Source organism: Bos mutus, chromosome 18 (assembly GCF_027580195.1).
Source record: "Bos mutus isolate GX-2022 chromosome 18, NWIPB_WYAK_1.1, whole genome shotgun sequence".
NCBI lineage: Eukaryota > Metazoa > Chordata > Mammalia > Artiodactyla > Bovidae > Bos > Bos mutus.
In genome coordinates, this window is record NC_091634.1 from 1,938,796 (window position 1) to 1,958,687 (window position 19,892).

Sequence of the window (19,892 nt, forward strand, 5' to 3'; positions counted from 1 at the left end):
TCTCTACCTATCTGATGCATTAAAATGATTCCTGCTTCCCCACATCCTAGTTTTGTTAAGTTCTCTAAATTTTCAAGGCCCCTGGTATCCTTCCAATACTGTAACTTCGAAGTTAAAGTCATCTTTTATTCTCATGTAGAAATTGGTGATTCCACAGGGTGATTCTCAGAACTACAGAAAAGCTGTGTATTAAGGACTCATTGAAAGAGATCAAAAGAGAAACGAAATCCCATGTTTTATTAGTAAGGAATTCTCATGATACAGCAGGATCACAAGCCCACTGCGCACAGGGGCTGGAGTTCAGTTCAGTTCAGTAGCTCAGTCGTGTCTGACTCTGCGACGGCAAAAACTAACGGCGATGAGAAATGCTGGCTTCAAGGGTAAATGTGATGCTCTTTTACAAGTGAATTAGATAATTAAAGTGAAACGTCAGTTCTTTGACCTGTGCGGGCTAAGTCGCTTCCGTCGTGTCCGAATCTATGCGACCCAATGGACTGTGGCCTGCCTGGCTCCTCCGTTCATTGAATTCTCCAGGCAAGAATACTGGAGTGGGTTGCCCCAGGGTATCTTCCCATTCCGAGGATCCAACCGGTGTCTCTTAAGTTTCCTGCATTGGTAGGCGGGTTCTTTACCACTAGCGCCCCTTGGGAAGCCCTCTTCAATCTGCAGACTTTTGGAAATTACCTGCCTCCCCTTTCCCCCGATCCCAGCCACCACATACGTACACACAGTCCTAAAGCATCAGGAGAAATCTGTTATCTCCAACCTCCGTCTATCCTGGAGCTTCCGCCCACTTCCTAGACCATCCTCAGGCTCCATGCGCCTGCGCGCTCCACGCACCCTGTGACCCCGCCCACTATCGGCCACAGCTACCCAGGGCTCAGCTCGCTGAGCCTGACAGCTGCGCCAGCGCACTGCGAGCCCGGAGACGGCTCCCAGAAGCCCCCGGGAGGTAGCCAGTACTTCTAGGACCCGGAGTCGGAGCTGTAAGGCTTCTAGACCGCCCCGTTCCCGGAAGACGAGGCACCAAGACGTTACAGAGGGCAGCGGTCACCAGGCAGGGGGGAGGACCCCTGCCTTAGCAGCCTAGTCGCCCGACTTCAAAAAGCCGGCGTCCCTGTTGGGACTAAGTTGCCCAGGGGCCCTTGCGCTGTGAGGACTCGCCCACTTCTGACAAGGACTTGAAGCCCGGACCGAGGTCTGGCCGGTTCTGAGGAGAGAGTCCGGTCCGGGTGGCGACCGCTGCTGAGCCGGGCCCAGGGGGGCGCCATAGGGTCGGCGATTCGGTCTGCGCGCGGGAGGGCGGGAGTCGTGATCGTGCGCGCGTGACTTGGCGACCGTGACCGACAGTGCGTGCAGGGTGTGACCGGGAAGAGGAGGCGGGTACGTGTGTGAATGGAGGGTGTGTATGTGCAGGTGTGACGTGTGACTAGCGGGCCGCGGAGGAGGCTGGTGTGTGACTGGGGCTCGTGTTTCTGCGCGTGTCTCTTGTGCACTTTGCCCGTCCCAGCTGCGTGTATTGGAACGAATGAAGGATTTTACGTGGCTGAGAGCTGGGAACACCCCCGGAGGAGACCACCTCACTCCAGTCCAGCACCCCGACTTCCCCACCGAAAGTTCGATGTGGCCCAAAGCCTTGGAATCTTGGGAAGGTGCCCGGTCGGGGTGGGGCGGCTGAAGCCTTTCTTGCCTGCCCGCCTGGAGGATGTGGAAGTCGGGACACTATACATGTCCACGGGCCTGAGTATGGAGGTAAGAGTGGAAATTGGGGTTGAGGGTACTGCTCGTGGGCCCAGGGACTGGAGGATGATGGCCCTGGCCTCAGACTCTGGTGGACACGGAAGTTCAAAGATTTAAACGGTCACCTAGGACCAGAGTATGGAGCTGAATTCAGGGATGGGACTTGACTTGCCGTCCCCTTACAGGTCTGTATGGGTGTCTCCAAGGACCCAGGGGAGAGAGCATTCAGGATTAGAACATTACCTCTGAGTGCTCTGCTGCTCTTCAAGGAAGACCTCAGTATTTAATTTTTTTTTTAATCTGTTAGTGTTAGAATATTCAGTTCAGTGGCTCAGTCGTGTCAGACTCTCTGCGACCCCATGAACTGCAGCATGCCAGGCTTCCCTATCCAACTCCCAGAATGTACCCAAACTCATGTCCATCGCGTCAGTGATGCAATCCAACCATCTCATCCTCTGTGGTCCCCCTCTCCTCCCACCTTCCATCTTTCCCAGCATCAGGGTCTTTTCCAATGAGTCAGTTCTTTGCATCAGGTGGCCAAAGTATTAGAGTTTCAGCTTCAGCATCAGTCCTTCCAATGAATATTCAGGGTTGATTTCCTTTAGGATGGACTGGTTGGATCTCCTTGCAGTCCAAGGGACTCTCAAGAGTCTTCTCCAACACCACAGTTCAAAAGCATCAATTCTTTCTCAATCAGCTTTCTTCATAGTCCAACTCTCACATCCATACATGACTACTGGAAAAACCATAGCTTTGACTAGATGGACCTTTGTTGGTAAAGTAATGTCTCTGCTTTTTAATATGCTCTCTAGGTTGGTCATAGGTTTTCTTCCAAGGAGTAAGTGTCTTTTAATTTCATGGCTGCAATCACCATCTGCAGTGATTTTGGAGCCCCCCAAATTTCATTGTTTCCATTTTTTCCCCATATATTTGCCATGAAGTGATGAGACCGGATGCCATGATCTTAGTTTTCTGAATGTTGAGTTTTAAGCCAGCTTTTTCACTCTCCTCTTTCACTTTCATCAAGAGGCTCATTAGTTCTTCTTCACTTTCTGCCATAAGGGTGGTGTCATCTGCATATCTGAGGTTATTGATATTTCTCCCAGCAATCTTGATTCCAGCTTGTGCTTTATCCAGTCCAGCATTTCTCATGATGTACTCTGCATATAAGTTAAATAAGCAGGGTGACAATATGCAGCCTTGACGTACTCCTTTGCTGATTTGAAACCAGTCTGTTGTTCCATGTCCAGTTCTAACTGTTGCTTGTTGACCTGCATACAGATTTCTCAGGAGGCAGGGCAGGTGGTCTGATATTCCCATCTCTTGAAGAATTATCCACAGTTTGTTGTGATCCACACGTCAAAGACTTTGGCACAGTCAATAAAGCAGAATTCGATGTTTTTCTGGAACTCTCTTGCTTTTTCGATGATCCAACAGATGTTGGCAATTTGATCTCTGGTTCCTCTACCTTTTCTAAATCCAGCTTCAACATCTGAAAGTTCACGGTTCACATATTGTTGAAGCTTGGCTTGGAGAATTTTGAGCATTACTTTGCTAGTGTGAGATGAGCACAGTTGTACAGAAGTTTGAGCATTCTTTGGCATTGCCTTTCTTTGAAATTGGGATGAAAACTGACCTTTTCCAGTCCTGTGGCCACTGCTGGGTTTTCCAGATTTGCTGGTATATTGAGTGCAGCACTTTGACAGCATCATCTTTTAGGATTTGAAATAGCTCAACTGGAATTCCATCACCTCCACTAGCTTTGTTTATAGTGATGCTTCCTATGGCCCACTTGACTTCGAGTTTCAGGATGCCTGGCTCTAGGCCAGTGATCACATCATTGTGGTTACCTGGGTCATGAAGATCTTTTTTGTATAGTTCTGTGTATTCTTGCCACCTCTTCTTAATATCTTTTGTTTCTGTTAGGTCCATACCATTTCTGTCCTTTATTGTGCTCATCTTTGCATGAAATATTTCCTTGGTATCTCTAGTTTTCTTGAAGAGATCTCTAGTCTTTCCCATTTTATTGTTTTCCTCTATTTCTTTGCACTGATCGCTGAGGAAGGCTTTCTTATCTCTCCTTGCTCTTCTTTGGAACTCTGCCTTCAGATGGGTCTATCTTTCCTTTTCTCCTTTGCTTTTCGCTTCTCTTCTTTTCACAGCTATTTGTAAGGCCTTCTCAGACAGCCATTTTGCTTTTTTGCATTTCTTTTTCTTGGGGATGGTCTTGATCACTGCCTCCTGTACAAAGTCACAAACCTCCATCCATAGTTCTTCAGGCCTCTGTCCATCAGATCCAATCCCCTGAATCTGCGTGTCACTTTCACTGCATAATCGTAAGGGATTTGGTACTCAGCCATAAAAAAGAACAGAGAGGGAATGGCAGCCCACTCCAATGTTCTTGCCTGCAGAATCCCGGGGACAGAGAAGCCTGGTGGGCTGCCGTCTATGGAGTCACACAGATTCGGACACAACTGAAGCGACTTAGCAGCAGCAGCATAAAAAGGAACTCATTTGAGTCAGTTCTAATGAGGTGGATGAACCTGGGCCCTGTTATACAGAGTGAAGTGAGTCAGAAAGAACAACAAATCTCGTATATTAACACATACATATGGAATCTAGAAAAGTGATACTGGTGATCCTGTTTGCCTGGTAGCAGTAGAGATGCAGACCTAGAGGATAGATTTGTGGACACAGCTGGGGAAGGAGAGGCTGGGGAATTGAGAGAGTACCATGGAAACATATATATTGCCATGTGTAAAACAGATATCCAGTGGGAATTTGCTGTATGATGCAGGGTGCTCAAACCTGGCGCTCTAATGACCTATAGAGGGGTAGGAGGGAGGTTCAAGATAGAGGGGACTTGTGTATACCTATGGCTGATTCATGTTGATATGTTAGAAATCAAGATAGAGGGGACATGTGTATACCTATGGCCGATTCATGTTGATATGTTAGAAATCAATACAACATTGTAAAGCAATAATCCTCCAATTAAAAATTAACGAATTTAAAAATCTATTAGAGTCCTGTCCCATTTATCACTGGGATGAGATGTGTGAGGAAGGTGAGATTCACAGCTTCATTTGGAAGTGCTGAGGGATTCCAGCCTTTCCATGGCTTAGTCACCTTTTAGTAGGTGAACAGAAATACTCCCCCATTCCTACCTCACACTTCTCTGTCTCCAGCCACACCCCTCCACAACCAGAGTGAGTAAAGAGAGGGGGGAGAAACACTGCTCATAGCCTTTTTCTTCACTTGTTTTTCTGCATGCAGTAATGGTAGCTAATATTTACTGAGTGCTTTCTCTAGGCCGGACACGGTTCTAAGACCTTTGGGGGATATTAACACCAAACCTCAAAACAGTATGAACTGGAAGCTATCTTATCTCCTTTTTACAGATGAGGATACTGAGGTATAGAACGGAGAAGGCAATGGCACCCCACTCCAGTACTCTTGCCTGGAAAATCCCATGGATGGAGGAGACTGGTAGGCTATAGTCCATGGGGTCACTAAGAGTTGGACATGACTGAGCGAGTTCACTTTCACTTTTTACTTTCATGCATTGGAGAAGGAAATGGCAAGCCACTCCAGTATTCTTGCCTGGAGAATCCCAGGGATGGGGAAGCCTGGTGGGTTGCCGTCTGTGGGGTTGCACAGAGTCGGACACAACTGAAGCAACTTAGCAGCAGCAGCAGCAGAGCCATAGAAAGGACAAGTAATCACTAGTAAGTAAAGGAGCCAGGATTCACATCCAAGACAGGCTGAGTCTAGAGTGCCCCTCATACTGGGTCTCATGTAAGCCCTTCAACATCTGCTTAGGATGATGTTCTTACCCACCTTTGACAGTTGAGAAACTGACCCTGAGAGGGTTAAATAACTTCAAGAGTTCAGATCCCAAGACCTCCACTGCAGGAGTTTTTTTCTTTAAACTTTCAGACCCAGCTTTTGTTATGTAAAATGAGAATGATATTATATACATCATCAGACTGTTATAAGGATTAAGTGAGCTCATACCTGTGAAGTACATGGTGTAGTGCCTACTGCATAATAACCAGTGCTTAATAAGTGTTCATTCTTTTCATCATCATTATAATGCTTTGAAAAAGCACTGGAGTTTAGAAGAAAGAAACCAGAATCAAGTCAGTTTATCCTCTTCCTGATTGAAGAAACTTGGCTCAGGGACAGGGGACTTCTTCAGAACTACATAGTTTGTCACAAAGCATAATGGGAACCTGAGTCTCCTGACAGGTTTTTGGTCCAGCTATCTGCAAGCCACGTGGACTCTGTTGTGACCAAGGTGATAATACTTCTTTCTTGGGAAGATGGCTTTTTTCAAGCCTCATAGACTCTTTGCAAATCCTTAGTAGTTAGTTGCACATGGGGGATTTTTTCCTGTTACCTTCTGGTGTCTGCTTGAGTAAATAACTTGAGTGGAAGAGTCAGGCAAATCTACGTTGGTGACTAGGCTCCACTGTTTACAAGCTTGTGACTTGTGCAAAAGACTTTACTTCCCAGAGCTTTCATATGTGAAACTGTGACAAGATTCCCCATTTTTGTTGAAGATTCTGAAGGTCAAATCAGAGTTTTAATATATGCAGCATGCCTCATACATCTCTATTGTTAATGAAAGGCTGGATTTGGGCGAGAGAGAGATTGTGCTCAGCCTGAAAATCCAGAGCAGAGCAGAACCCCCGCTGTAAACTAAAGGTTTCCCAGCGACTTCCTGGACTGTGAGAGGAGGGTGCAGTAGGAATAGGAGCATGGCGTAGACGAGACGGAGCTGAAGGGATGTGTTTCTGGGCTGTGACTATCAGAGCTACTCAGTTTCGCATCGTTCCTTTCTCCTCCTCCCAGCTCTGCCCTCTCGGGGTAAAGCCCTTCTCCACATGAGGAGCCAGGAAGAAGAGGTGATGGGAATTGAACTTCTTAAAGCCATGTCCCTGGTTAGTATTCCCTTTTTTCTCCTAAAGTACTAGCTTGCTTTCAGGATTTTGGCAAGTTTGTTTCCTTCTGAAAATTGGAACGTTGGGATTTAAGGAAGTGCAGCGGAAATGGTAGATCAGTTCAGTTCAGTTGCTCAGTCATGTCCGACTCTTTGCAACCCCATGGACTGCAGCACGCCAGGCTTCCTTGTCCATCGCCAACTCCCCGAGCTTGCTCAGACTCAACGTCCATCAGTGATATTTCTATGTAATTCAATCAACTATTCTTTTGAATTTAAAATATCTTAAGTGGTTGAAAACAAAACTAATAGCTTAGGTTTGCTGAGCAGAACAGGACTTGAACATAGGTGTTCCGGCTTCAGAGACCATGTGTGGGAGAATGTACTTTCTAGTCTTCATATAAGCTCTGCTATCTTGTAGCTGTGCTCTTTCTCGTGTAAGCTTTCTCATGCCCATAAGACAGATATTTTGGCTAACGTATCAGCCCACAGTAGATACTGTTCTGTACACAGAACAACTCCTTAGGAATCCCATGTGATCCTTCGCTGACCTCAAAGAAGTAGTGTACACGCTCATTCCATTTCCCTTGTATGTTTGCCTTTGTGCTTGATTTCTGGTTTTTGTCATACTCCTCTGAGCTCTGTCAGATAAGCTTCTAATAAATATGCTCTCAGCAGTGTCCTTAGGGAGTTGCTCTTCCACGAGCTCTCCCTGTGCTGTCTCTCATAATCCTGTGTGTTTATGAGAATTATTTCTGTGTCACACCACCACAGCCATGTTCTTAACTACCATAACATACTGAAATTAGTAAAATATAAGTAAAGCTTTTATTGAAATATTAAACCAAATGTTTCCCCTCTTTCTGGGCTGCTCTTCTTTTATTCCCATCTTTCCTTCATCATTATCATAGATAACAATTCTTGAGCACGCAGCCTGTACTGCGCCTGTTACTTCATTTAATTCTCACAGTGCTGCTCTAAGGCAGGTACTGAAATTATTCTCATTTTTTTTAGGAGGGAAATCCTGAAGCACAAAGGAGTTATTCCACTTGGCAAAGACCACCCAGCTAGCCAGTGCTAGAGTCTGAACTCTTTGGAATAATCTGACCTTTGTCTCTGGTCTTACTCAAGACTGCTGTATATTCAAAACTCATTCTTAGATATTTATGGAAGTGATTCTTAGATATTCATATAAATGAAATCACAGAAAGAGGAACGGAAAATCTCCCATCACCCATACAACCAGCCTCACTTCATGGTTGGTTATAAATTCAGTTCATGTAGCAAGACACAGGTTGCTTGTCATGCACTTATCTCGTATGATCTCTCCCGATGCTTCTCAGCAGATTATCAAAAACCAGTTTGCCAAGTGAGTTCTCTCCTGATCCAAATATATTTGTATTTCAAAAGAGAATAGTACTGCTAGGCAGTTTTTCTTTCATTTTTTAGGCATACCTCAGTATCTCAAGAACACTAAGATTTCTTAGAATATATTGTGGAGCTTGAAGTCATACTCATCAGGTCAGCCTCATTCCTTGAAACTTGCTATTGCAGTCCCAGAGCTCTTTAGTTCTCCATGTAGAAAAGTGAGCTAACTCCTAACATATAAAATAACTTACTGCTTCATAATATCCTAGGGGTTTTGTTTGTTTGTTTTGTTGTGTTGTGTTTTTGGCTGCACTGCAAGGCATGCAGGATCTTAGGGATTGAACCCATGTCCTCTGCAGTGGGAGGGAGCATGGAGTCTTAACAACTGGACTGCCAGGGAAATTCCCATGATTGTTGTTGTTGTTTTTCACTCACTAAGTGGTGCCCTGCTCTTTGTGACCCCATGGACGGCAGCATACCAGGCTTCCTTGTCCTTCACTATCTCCCGGAGTTTGCTTAAATTCATGTGAATTGAGTCGGTGATGCTTTCTAACCATCTCATCCTCTGCCGCCCCCTTCTCCTTCTGCCGTCAATCTTTCCCAGCATTAAAGTCTTTTCCAATGAATTGGCTTTTTGCATCAGGTAGCCAAAATTCTGATGACACTCTGTTTTGAATGCAGTCAACATTTTTTCATGTGAGAATATCTCCTCACACCATAAAATGCTTTAAGAGCAGAGAGCATCTCTGTATTTTTCTTTTTCCTAATATGTAAAGTGTAACTAGACAGAAAAGTTGTTCAGTTCAACTAACTACTTAATCTCTATCATTTAGACACCCCACTGCAATTACTCACCCAGTTTTTTTTTTTCCTAACTTATAACCCTAGAGCCAGCTAAGTCGGGATGAACACTAATTGTGCAAGAGGACATTTGTGTCATTTCAGGATGCAGTGACTTTCACGGATGTAGCCGTCGACTTCTCCCAAGATGAGTGGGAATGGCTGACTCTTGCTCAGAGGACTTTGTACAAGAAAGTGATGTTAGAGAACTACAGCAGCCTGGCCTCACTGGGTGAGAGCATGTGCCGCCTTCTGTCTCCCCTTAGGAGTCTTTCCCCTCCGGAGTCTGTCCTGTCTTTATCAACACTTTCCTACAGTGCTTCTCTTTCTCAGTACCATTTGGCTCTGGAATATCCACAGCAGAGGTAATTTTCTTGTTTTCTTTTACATACAGGTCTTTGCATTTCTAAACCAGATGTGATCTCTTTACTGGAGCAAGATAAAGAGCCCTGGATGATGAAAGGAGAGTTGACAAGAGGCCTGTGCCCAGGTAAATGCAGGACGGCTACAGCTAGGAAAACAGTTCTAAAGGTGTTTCTTCCCTCTGATACTTGTTGGAAAATACCTCTCAAAGTCCTTCCCAAATTGAAACCTTTTGTTCTACAACTATTTTTTTTTGTGCCATTTTAGATTTTATGGACAGAGGAGCCTGTTGGGCTACAGCTGAGCAACTAAGCACACACATATACACACCCTTTTCTTTCTTTATTTTGGCTGTCCTGGTTCTTCGTTGCTGCGCCACAGACTTTCTCTAGTTGCGGTGAGCAGGGGCTACCCTTCACTGCGGTGCATGGGCCTCTCCCTGGGGTGGCTTCTCCTGTTGCAGAGCACGGGCTCTAGGTGAGCAGGCTTCAGTGGTCATGGGACGTGGGCGTAGTACTTGTGCTGTACAGGCTCAGTTGCCCTGCGGCATGTGGGACTTCCCAGACCAGGGACCAACCCACGTCCCCTGCATTGGCAGGCCAGCTGTAAGCCACTGGACTACCAGGGGAACCCTCTACCAGTATTTTTTAAGCGGGTCTTTTCTTTTCTTCCTCACTGGTACAACATACCGCCTTTACTGACTTCTACCAATACCAGTCTATTTCTGAACTCTGTTGTGTTGCATTGATGTTTACCTATGTTACTATATTGTTATAATTATTCCTGATTTTGAGCCATTTTTTAATTCTTTAGGCAGGTTTGTGTCTAATTTTTCAAACTTGTTGAAATGTTTCCTTTCTTTAAAATGTGACTTATCAAGTTAACCAGTATATAGCTATGTTTTTCTCTCTGCTTTTAATCATTTTTCTCTTTGTTGTTTCTTTTTTATTGTTGTTATTTCTTTTTGTTTTGTTGTCTATGCTTTTTATTTAATCCCCCTTCACACCATCCCACCCCTTGAATTGAAAAAGTTTAGTTCTAAAAGTTGTTAACTTTATGACTTGACTTCATGTATTTTTTAATTTGCATTTTAAAACTCATCCACTTGAGATTCAAAATAACATCTTTTGATACTCATATGAAAGATGAAGAAATTAACTCACTAATGTTACCTATTTCCTTCTTCTTTGTCTGTCTTCTCCCTTTTATTGTAATTACTAGGATTTTTTGGCTTAGGTTACTTTCTTCAGTTTATTAGTTTTTTTACCCTGTCCTGCTTAAAAGCTTTTTTTCTGGTTTAGAGCAATAGATGAGAGCCTGTGGACATATACTGCAGGGAAATGAGCTTCAGGTGAGGAGGTTAGTTTATTCTGAGGCTTGTTGTGTGGCCTTTTCTTGCTTTCAGTTCTCAAAAGTTTCAAGAAGTGGATGTTGGTAGGTCACTAAAACTGTATGTTAATAAACAAAAAATAATTTTTAAGTGAATTAAGCATTCAATTCAAGATTTTAGAAAAAACAATGAATCTCAGGAAAACTGAAATAAGTTACACACCAGATCAGATCAGATCAGTCACTCAGTCGTGTCCGACTCTTTGAAACCCCGTGAATCGCAGCACGCCAGGACTCCCTGTCCATCACCAACTCCCGGAGTTCACTGAGACTCACGTCCATCGAGTCAGTGATGCCATCCAGCCATCTCATCCTCTGTCGTCCCCTTCTCCTCCTGCCCCCAATCCCTCCCAGCATCAGAGTCTTTTCCAATGAGTCAGCTCTTTGCATGAGGTGGCCAAAGTACTGGAGTTTCAGCTTTAGCATCATTCCTTCCAAAGAAATCCCAGGGCTGATCTCCTTCAGAATGGACTGGTTGGATCTCCTTGCAGTCCAAGGGACTCTCAAGAGTCTTCTCCAACACCACAGTTCAAAAGCATCAATTCTTCGGCACTCAGCCTTCTTCACAGTCCAACTCTCACATCCATACATGACCAAAGGAAAAACCATAGCTTTGACTAGATGGACCTTTGTTGGCAAAGTAATGTCTCTGCTTTTGAATATGCTATCTAGGTTGGTCATAACTTTCCATCCAAGGAGTAAGCGTCTTTTAATTTCATGGCTGCAGTCACCATCTGCAGTGATTTTGGAGCCCCCAAAAATAAAGTCTGACACTGTTTCCACTGTTTCCCCATCTATTTCCTATGAAGTGATGGGACCAGATGCCATGATCTTCGTTTTCTGAATGTTGAGCTTTAAGCCAACTTTTTCACTCTCCACTTTCACTTTCATCAAGAAGCTTTTGAGTTCCTCTTCACTTTCTGCCATAAGGGTGGTGTCATCTGCATATCTGAGGTTATTGATATTTCTCCTGGCAATCTTGATTCCAGCTTGTGTTTCTTCCAGTCCAGTGTTTCTCATGATGTACTCTGCATATAAGTTAAATTAGCAGGGTGACAATACACAGCCTTGACATACTCCTTTTCCTATTTGGAACCAGTCTGTTGTTCCATGTCCAGTTCTAACTGTTGCTCCCTGACCTGCATACAGATTTCTCAAGAGGCAGATCAGGTGGTCTGATATTCCCATCTCTTTCAGAATTTTCCACAGTTTATTGTGATCCACACTGTCAAAGGCTTTGGCATAGTCAATAAAGCAGAAATAGATGTTTTTCTGGAACTCTCTTGCTTTTTCGATGATCCAGCGGATGTTGGCAATTTGATCTCTGGTTCCTCTGCCTTTTCTAAAACCAGCTTGAACATCAGGAAGTTCACGGTTCACATATTGCTGAAGCCTGGCTTGGAGAATTTTGAGCATTACTTTACTAGTGTGTGAGATGAGTGCGATTGTGTGGTAGTTTGAGCATTCTTTGGCATTGCCTTTCTTTGGGATTGGAATGAAAACTGACCTTTTCCAGTCCTGTGGCCACTGCTGAGTTTTCCAGATTTGCTGGCATATTGAGTGCAGCACTTTCACAGCATCATCTTTCAGGATTTGGAATAGCTCAACTGGAATTCTATCACCTCCACTAGCTTTGTTCGTAGTTATGCTTTCTAAGGCCCACTTGACTTCACACTCCAGGATGTCTGGCTCTAGGTCAGTGATCACACCATCGTGATTATCTTGGTCATGAAGGTCTTTTTTGTACAGTTCTTCTGTGTATTCTTGCCATCTCTTCTTAATATCTTCTGCTTCTGTTAGGTCCATACCATTTCTGTCCTTTATCAAGCCCATCTTTGCATGAAATGTTCCCTTGGTATCTCTAATTTTCTTGAAGAGATCTCTAGTCTTTCCCATTCTGTTGTTTTCCTCTATTTCTTTGCATTGATCAGAGAAGAAGGCTTTCTTATCTCTTCTTGCTATTCTTTGGAACTCTGCATTCAGATGTTTATATCTTTCCTTTTCTCCTTTGCTTTTTGCTTCTCTTCTTTTCACAGGTATTTGTAAGGCCTCCCCAGACATTTTGCTTTTTTGCATTTTTTTTCCCATGGGGATGGTCTTGATCCCTGTCTCCTGTACAATGTCAAGAACCTTATTCCATAGTTCATCAGGCACAGTGATTTATATTGCTAGAGATAAAAGTATATAAACTGTCAGGACAAATGAGAGAATACACAAGGAAAGAAATAGTGGTAAATGATGCCTAAGTACTTAAAAGAATGATATGAATCCATTTTTGAAAGTCAACTATTTGTAAACAATTTGAAAATCTTAATGAAATGGATGATACTTTATGAGACTATAATTTCCAGAACTGACACCAGAGAGAGAAAATTTGAACAGACCAGGTACCACTGAAAATATGTAGGAAGTCATTTAAGAACTACTTCCTCCCAAAAAAGAAGCAATTAACCCCAAATAGTTTCACACAGTAATTATATAAAGCTTGTAAAGAAAAAAATCATTGTTTGAAGTTTTCCTTGACAGAGAATAAAAAGAACTATTTTAAAATGTTATTGTGAAGATAGTATAACATTTGATACCAAAATAGCATCCCAAAAAAGGGAATTATTAATGCAATAATAAATATTGGTACAATATCTTAAATAAAAAGTCATGTTGGAATAATATACCATAGCCAAGGAGGGTTTATTCTAGAAATGCAAAGATGGTCACATCACCTAACTTGAAGAACTATCAAAAACATGTCCCTTTATAGGCTTCAGCAACTGTTGTGATTCACATGGTTTAGTTTTGTAAGTGTCTGTTCTTCTAGCATTAAATAAAGGAGACATTTGCTTTCTTAATATCTTTCAGACTTGGAGTATGTGTGGATGAAAAAGGAATTATCTCTAAACCAGGACATCTATGAGGAAAAATTATCTCAGGCAATGAAAATGGAAAGACTTACAAGCTATGGCCTTGAATGTTCCACATTAGGGGAAAACTGGAAGTATGAAGACCTGTTTGAGAGGGAGCTGGTAAGTCCAAAGACACATTTTAGGCAAGAGACAGTCAGTCACATAGATACCCTTATTGAGAAAGGCGACCACTTTAACAAATCTGGGACAATTTTTCATCTGAATACATTATGGTATATAAAACAGGTATTTCCCATCAAAGAGAGAATATATAATTTTGACACAGATAAGAAAAGCTTAAAGACACATTCCTTTGTGAAAAAAGACAAGCAGGCCTATGGAGAAAAGAATCTTTTGAAATGTAACGACTGTGAGAAAACTTTCAGCAAACTCTCAACTCTTACTCTTCATCAGAGAATTCATACTGGAGAGAAACCCTATGAATGTCTCGAATGCAGAAAAGCCTTTAGCCAGAGTGCACACCTTGCTCAACATCAGAGAATCCACACAGGAGAAAAACCCTTCAAATGTACTGAGTGTGGAAAAGCATTCAGCCAGAATGCTCATCTCATTCAACATCAGAGAGTTCATACTGGAGAAAAACCTTATCAGTGTAAGCAGTGTAACAAAGCCTTCAGCCAGCTTGCATATCTTGTTCAACACCAGAGAGTTCACACTGGAGAGAAACCCTATGAATGTATCGAATGTGGGAAGGCCTTTAGTTATTGTTCATCCCTGGCTCATCATCGAAGGATTCACACTGGAAAGAGACCCTACAAATGTATTGACTGTAGGAAAGCCTTCCAGCAGAATGCTTCTCTTATACGTCATCGAAGGTATTGTCACACTGGAGAAAAGCCCTTTGATTGTATTGACTGTGGGAAAGCCTTCACCGATCACATAGGACTTATTCAGCATAAGAGAATTCATACTGGAGAGAGACCCTATAAATGTAATGTGTGTGGAAAGGCTTTTAGCCATGGCTCCTCCCTGACCGTCCATCAGAGAATTCATACAGGAGAGAAACCCTATGAATGTAGTATCTGTGAGAAAGCCTTTAGCCATCGTGGCTCACTCACTCTTCATCAGAGAGTCCATACTGGAGAGAAACCCTATGAATGTAAGGAATGTGGGAAAGCTTTTCGGCAGAGCACGCACCTCGCCCACCATCAGAGAATTCATACTGGGGAGAAACCTTACTAATGTAAGGAATGCAGCAAAACCTTCAGCCAGAATGCTCATCTTGCACTACATCAGAAGATACACACTGGAGAGAAACCATATGAATGTAAGAAATGTGGTAAGGCCTTCAGTCAGATTGCTCACCTTATTCAGCACCAGAGAGTTCACACTGGTGAGAAGCCTTATGAATGTTTTCAATGTGGGAAGGCCTTCAGTGATGGCTCCTGTCTTGGTCAACATCAGAGACTTCACACTGGCAAAAGACCGTACGCGTGTCTCGAATGTGGGAAGGCGTTCAGACAGAGGGCATCCCTGATCTGTCACCAAAGGTGTCACATGGGTGAGAAAACTTACAAATGCAACATCTGTGGAAAAGCCTTTAGTCATCGTAAATCCCTTACTCTGCATCAGAGAATCCACACAGGAGAGAAACCTTACCAGTGTAAGGAATGCAACAAGGCCTTCAGCCAGATTGCCCATCTGACACCGCACAGGAGAATTCATACTGGCGAAAGGCCGTATGAGTGTAAAGCACGTGGAAAAACGTTTAGGCAGACTGTACATCTTGCTCACCATCAGCGAACTCATACTGGAGAGTCATCCTCGGCGATGCCCTCCTCCTCCTACCACCACGTCCTCTAGTTTCAATCTTCGAAGCATTTCTAGAATCTGTCACTTTTTTTCTAGCTCAGTGTGTCATTATCCCAGTCCAAGATGCAGCCATCTCATTTGGATTTCTGCATAGGGTTACAACCATATTTCCTCTTGCTCCCCTCAAGTGTATTTTTAACACTGTAGCCAACTGAGTTTTTTAAAAATAAAGAGTTTATTCATGTTACTTTTCCATTTAAAACACTTATTTTGAAAAATGTTAGGTAATCCACTTAAAGCATTTAGCATACTGTCATAGACTTATAATTAGTGCCATTAAGGTAGAATTTTCGTTACAGTGATGTTAAGCTACAAGTATAATGAGCCAGTAGGTCAAGACTAAGAAGCCTAAAATTTTAGAGTAGACAGAGAACTCTTTACTCTCCTTGTAGGTCGGAAAGATGAACACATTCAGAATTGAAGGATTCTGTGATATCCAGGGTAACGTGGTGGCTTGCTCTTCCCTCTGTATGAATAAAAAGACATCTACTGGAGGAGGAAATGGCAACCCAATCCATATTCTTGCCTGGGAAATTCCATGGACAGAGGAGCCTGGTGGGATACAGTCCATGCGGTCGCAAAAGAGTCAGACACTACATAGTGACTGAACAACAGCAATGTTTAGCAGAATAAGGCTTTAAAAAAAGGAGAATGTAGCATCACTGATGAGGAAACCTCACCTCACCTGGCACTTAGAAGTGAGACTAGGCCACTTAGAACAAAAGCATTTGGTAGAATGTGGGACTTGCCAGGGGAGAGTATTAAAAATAAACTAAAATGAACCAGCTAGAAAACTTGAGTAGGTCAATAGCCATGGAGTAAACTACAAAAGACAGTTCAAGACTTTCAACTGTGGAAAAGTACCACAGACAATTCCTGTGATACTGAATTGTTCTAGCATATAAAATAAATACAGTAAAGCTTCCCATCTTGTTCTGTGAGACGGACAAGACAAATACCAAAACAGGAAAACATACATATTGCAGTTGGCTTTTGAATGTAGATGTTAAAACAAGTTGTTTTTTTTTTTTTTAAAGCAGAGGAAATGAAAAGCTAGACATGTCTCTGTATAGACATACTCAGTCTGGCAAAGACATTTCTTCCCAAGTTAAATACGTGAATCCACTGGTACTCCAGTAGAAGTCCCGATATGTAAGTTGACAAGCTCATTTTGAGCATCTATATGGTATTGTGATATAACAAGGAGTATAGTACTGTAACACTCATTAAATTAAGATTAGTGGAGCATTTACTAATGTTCCAGGCACTGTTTTAGGTACTGGGGATGCAGCAAGGTGTGAAATGTACCAAAAAAAGTTTGATCTTGCAGATCTAGTGGGAAAAGACAAACTAAAATTTGAAATGCAACACTACATAGTAAGTATGTGACATGTACCATGATGTGAAACGATCTAAAGAGGGATCCAGGGGGATCCAGGGTGCTGGCAGGGGATGCCTTACACCCCCAGAACATATGGGCATTAGAGCCAAGGGGTGAGGGAAGAACTAGAAAAAACTGTCAACCAAAAAGGACGTAATGAGAGTAATTGTGATGGTCTCAAAGTGGATAGTTACGATGCTTTGAGTGTTTTGGGGAGAACTGATGGTTTAACAAGGTTCATGAGAGTTCTTTTCACCCTTTGTGAATCGTGATTTAGAGGCTGTTAGAGATTTTTGTTTTTATTTTTTTCCTGTATATATATTTGGCTGTGCTGGGTCTTAGTTATGGCATGCAGAATCCTTAGTTGCAGCATAAGGGATCTAGTTCCCTGACCAGGGATCAAATGTTTTCGTTTTGTTTTGGCAGCAGTCTTACTGAGCTATAACTCGCCCATTTAAAGTATATGATTCAAGGAGTTCCCTGGCAGTCCAGTGGTTAGGACTCAGCACTTTCACTGCTGAGAGGTGTGTTTGTGTGTGTGTGTGTGTGTGTGTGTGTGTGTGTGTGCTCAGTGGTGTCTGACTCTGTGATGCCCCAGACTGTAGCCTGTCAGGCTCCTCTTTCCATGGAATATTCCAGGCAAGAATACTGGAGTGGGTTCCCATTTCCTCCTTCAGTGTTCCTTCCTGACCCAGGTATGGAAACTGAGTCTCTTGTTTCTCCTATGTTAGCAGGAGGATTCTTTACTACTGAACCACTTAGGAAGCCATATATATATAAAATTCAGTGACTTTTCGTATGTTCAGGGTTGTATAACCATCACCACAGTTAATTTTAGAATATTTTCATCACCTAAAAAGAGATCCCCTGCCCTTTAGTAGATACTCTTACTCCTGGTGGAGAACACTTATACCTGGAGCACTTTAGACACCTGGAGGTACCTGGAGCATCCAGAGCTCTCCGGTTTGCTCTTGGCTGCTGCCTAAGGCTGTGTGAGGGGAGTCCGTATCCAGAGGACACAAGCACTGGCCAATGGCGTTTGGGGCTTCCTCTTTACTTTGGCATAGAGGCTCGGAGATAGGTGGTCTTGTCAAGAGCACGTGGAGAGTTTTGATTGCCCTTATATATGATAAAAGGGATTTTTCATTTCAGTGGGGCGAAGGCAGCTTGATCAGATGGCCTTGGGACAGTTAGCTGTCTGGAAAGGCGTAGATGTATGCTTTGCCCCTGATGAAGTTCTGACAGATTAGAGCGCTAAATGTACAATACTAAAGTACAAGAAAAACAGAACATTTCTGTAACCTTGGCTGGAGGCACACTTTCTTAAGCAGTACACATAACGCAGGAGGTGACATTAAACTGAGTAACACTTCTGTGTGAAACCATCAGTTAAGAGATAAATGAAAGACTGAAGAAAAACGTTTGCAACAAATATGACAAAGGGCAATACTCCCTAATACTAAAAGTACCATTACAAATCAGTAATAGTAACGCCTGCAACTCAGGAAAATGGACAGTGCTAACGGCAACCCACACCAGTATTCTTGCCTGGGAAATCCCATGGACAAGAGCCTGGCAGGCTACAGACCATGGGGTAGCAGAGTCAGACGTGACTTAGCAACTAAACAATGACAATGGCCACTTAAAAAATGAAATAAAAACAGCAAAAGAAGATTACCCACTATCATTAGTAATCAAGGCAATGCAAAATAAAGTGATAATATAATCTACTTTTTTCCCCCAATAGATTGATTTAAACCATAGAAGAGTGATCATAATCCAGTTTTGGTGAATGTGTGAAAAACAAGGCAAATCCATTTCCCATTATATAAATTGCTATATAGATATAGACCATTTGAATCAATATTCCTCAGAACTAAAGTGTACAAAGGTAGGTAAATGTATAATGGGAAAAATTTTTAATGATAAACTCTTAGCAATTTATGGTCATGGGCAAAGGGCTAAGTTAATTACGCTGAATTCATTCAATAGAATTATATGCAACTGTTGAAAAAAATGTGTATATAGCCATAAAAGATAAATGTGCTATATTAAATGAAAAGCATTTTTCCAGACCTGTAATCTAGTGTGAACTCAATATAAAAAATAAACCCCTAAATACATGTTTTTCTGTTTTTCTCTGCCCAGTTTTCCTTGCCTTCTTTTGACTGTAATCTCCTTTTCCTTTGAGTAGCTGGCCATACCCTGTGTTACAGGTGAGTACATGAGGAAGCATGTAACTCAGACAGGCCTGCACAGAACACAGATTGTCTCACTTTCCCCCACCTCCAGCACCTTTCCCCATGCCTAAGACCATTCTGCTTCTTTAACCCAAAATATCTCCAGCCCCTCCCCTCAGGGAGGCAGATAAGATGTTCTACCACCTCCTTGCTTGGCTACCTAGGAATAAACCTTTTCCTTGTTGCAAACCTTGTCTTTCTTGCTGTGCCTTGGGCAAATGAACCTGGTTAGGTAACAACAGATGTCATCCTTACAGGAACCAGATAAACGGTACACTGGATCTCTATGATACCTGTTATTTTTTTTTTACAGCTGCCATGTGTATATCTACATTTGTCAAAATATTTAATGGAAGTCATTAATGACTACCTAAGACTAGCTGACTCTTCACATTTCTGTGGCCACCCAGACATTTCAGCAAATGATTTTGTGCTTGGCTTTGTGATTTGTGGTGTAAGAGGCCCAGCCGGGAGGTCTGGTTCCCACCCCGGCCCCGCCATGGTCCTCCTGTGCCGCCTCTCTTGTCTGTACCACTGTCTCACCTGGAAGCTTGGTTGTGAGGATTAAACACGTTCTTAAGTCATAAAAACGCCAACAACAGGAGCTGGCATTTAAGTTAAGTTGCTCAGTCATATCTGACTCTCTGCAACTCCATGGAGTATACATATACAGTTCATGGACTTCTCCAGGCCAGAATACTCGAGTGGGTAGCCTTTCCCTTCTCCAGGGATCTTCCCAACCAGGGATCGAACCCAGGTGTCCCGCATTGCAGATTCCTTTCCAGCTGAGCCATAAGGGAAGACCAAGAATACTGGAGTGGGTAGCCTATTCCCTTCTCCAGCAGATCTTCCTGACCCAGGAATCGAACCTGGGGGGTCTCCTGCATTTCAGG

At 43.0% G+C, this 19,892-nt stretch overlaps 1 protein-coding gene across 1 annotated transcript; it reads left to right on the forward strand.

Moving 5' to 3' along the window:
- Positions 1-882: 882 nt before the first annotated feature.
- On the forward strand, positions 883-15,565 carry ZNF470 (zinc finger protein 470). Its single transcript, XM_070387050.1, has 6 exons — positions 883-1,752; positions 5,142-5,229; positions 6,598-6,686; positions 8,999-9,125; positions 9,288-9,383; positions 13,502-15,565. Exons 1-6 carry the CDS (start codon positions 1,729-1,731, stop codon positions 14,746-14,748), a joined length of 1,671 nt encoding a protein of 556 aa, XP_070243151.1. The 5' UTR covers positions 883-1,728; the 3' UTR covers positions 14,749-15,565.
- Positions 15,566-19,892: the final 4,327 nt, after the last annotated feature.

What these genes read in the sequence shown, in the direction of transcription:
- ZNF470 (XM_070387050.1), top strand. Translation starts at nt 1,729, where the DNA reads ATGTCCACGGGCCTGAGTATGGAG. An exon ending in TTCTTAAAGCCATGTCCCTG is followed by an intron (nt 6,687 to 8,998) that starts GTTAGTATTCCC and finishes GTGTCATTTCAG; the next exon opens with GATGCAGTGACTTTCACGGA. An exon ending in GACAAGAGGCCTGTGCCCAG is followed by an intron (nt 9,384 to 13,501) that starts GTAAATGCAGGA and finishes AATATCTTTCAG; the next exon opens with ACTTGGAGTATGTGTGGATG.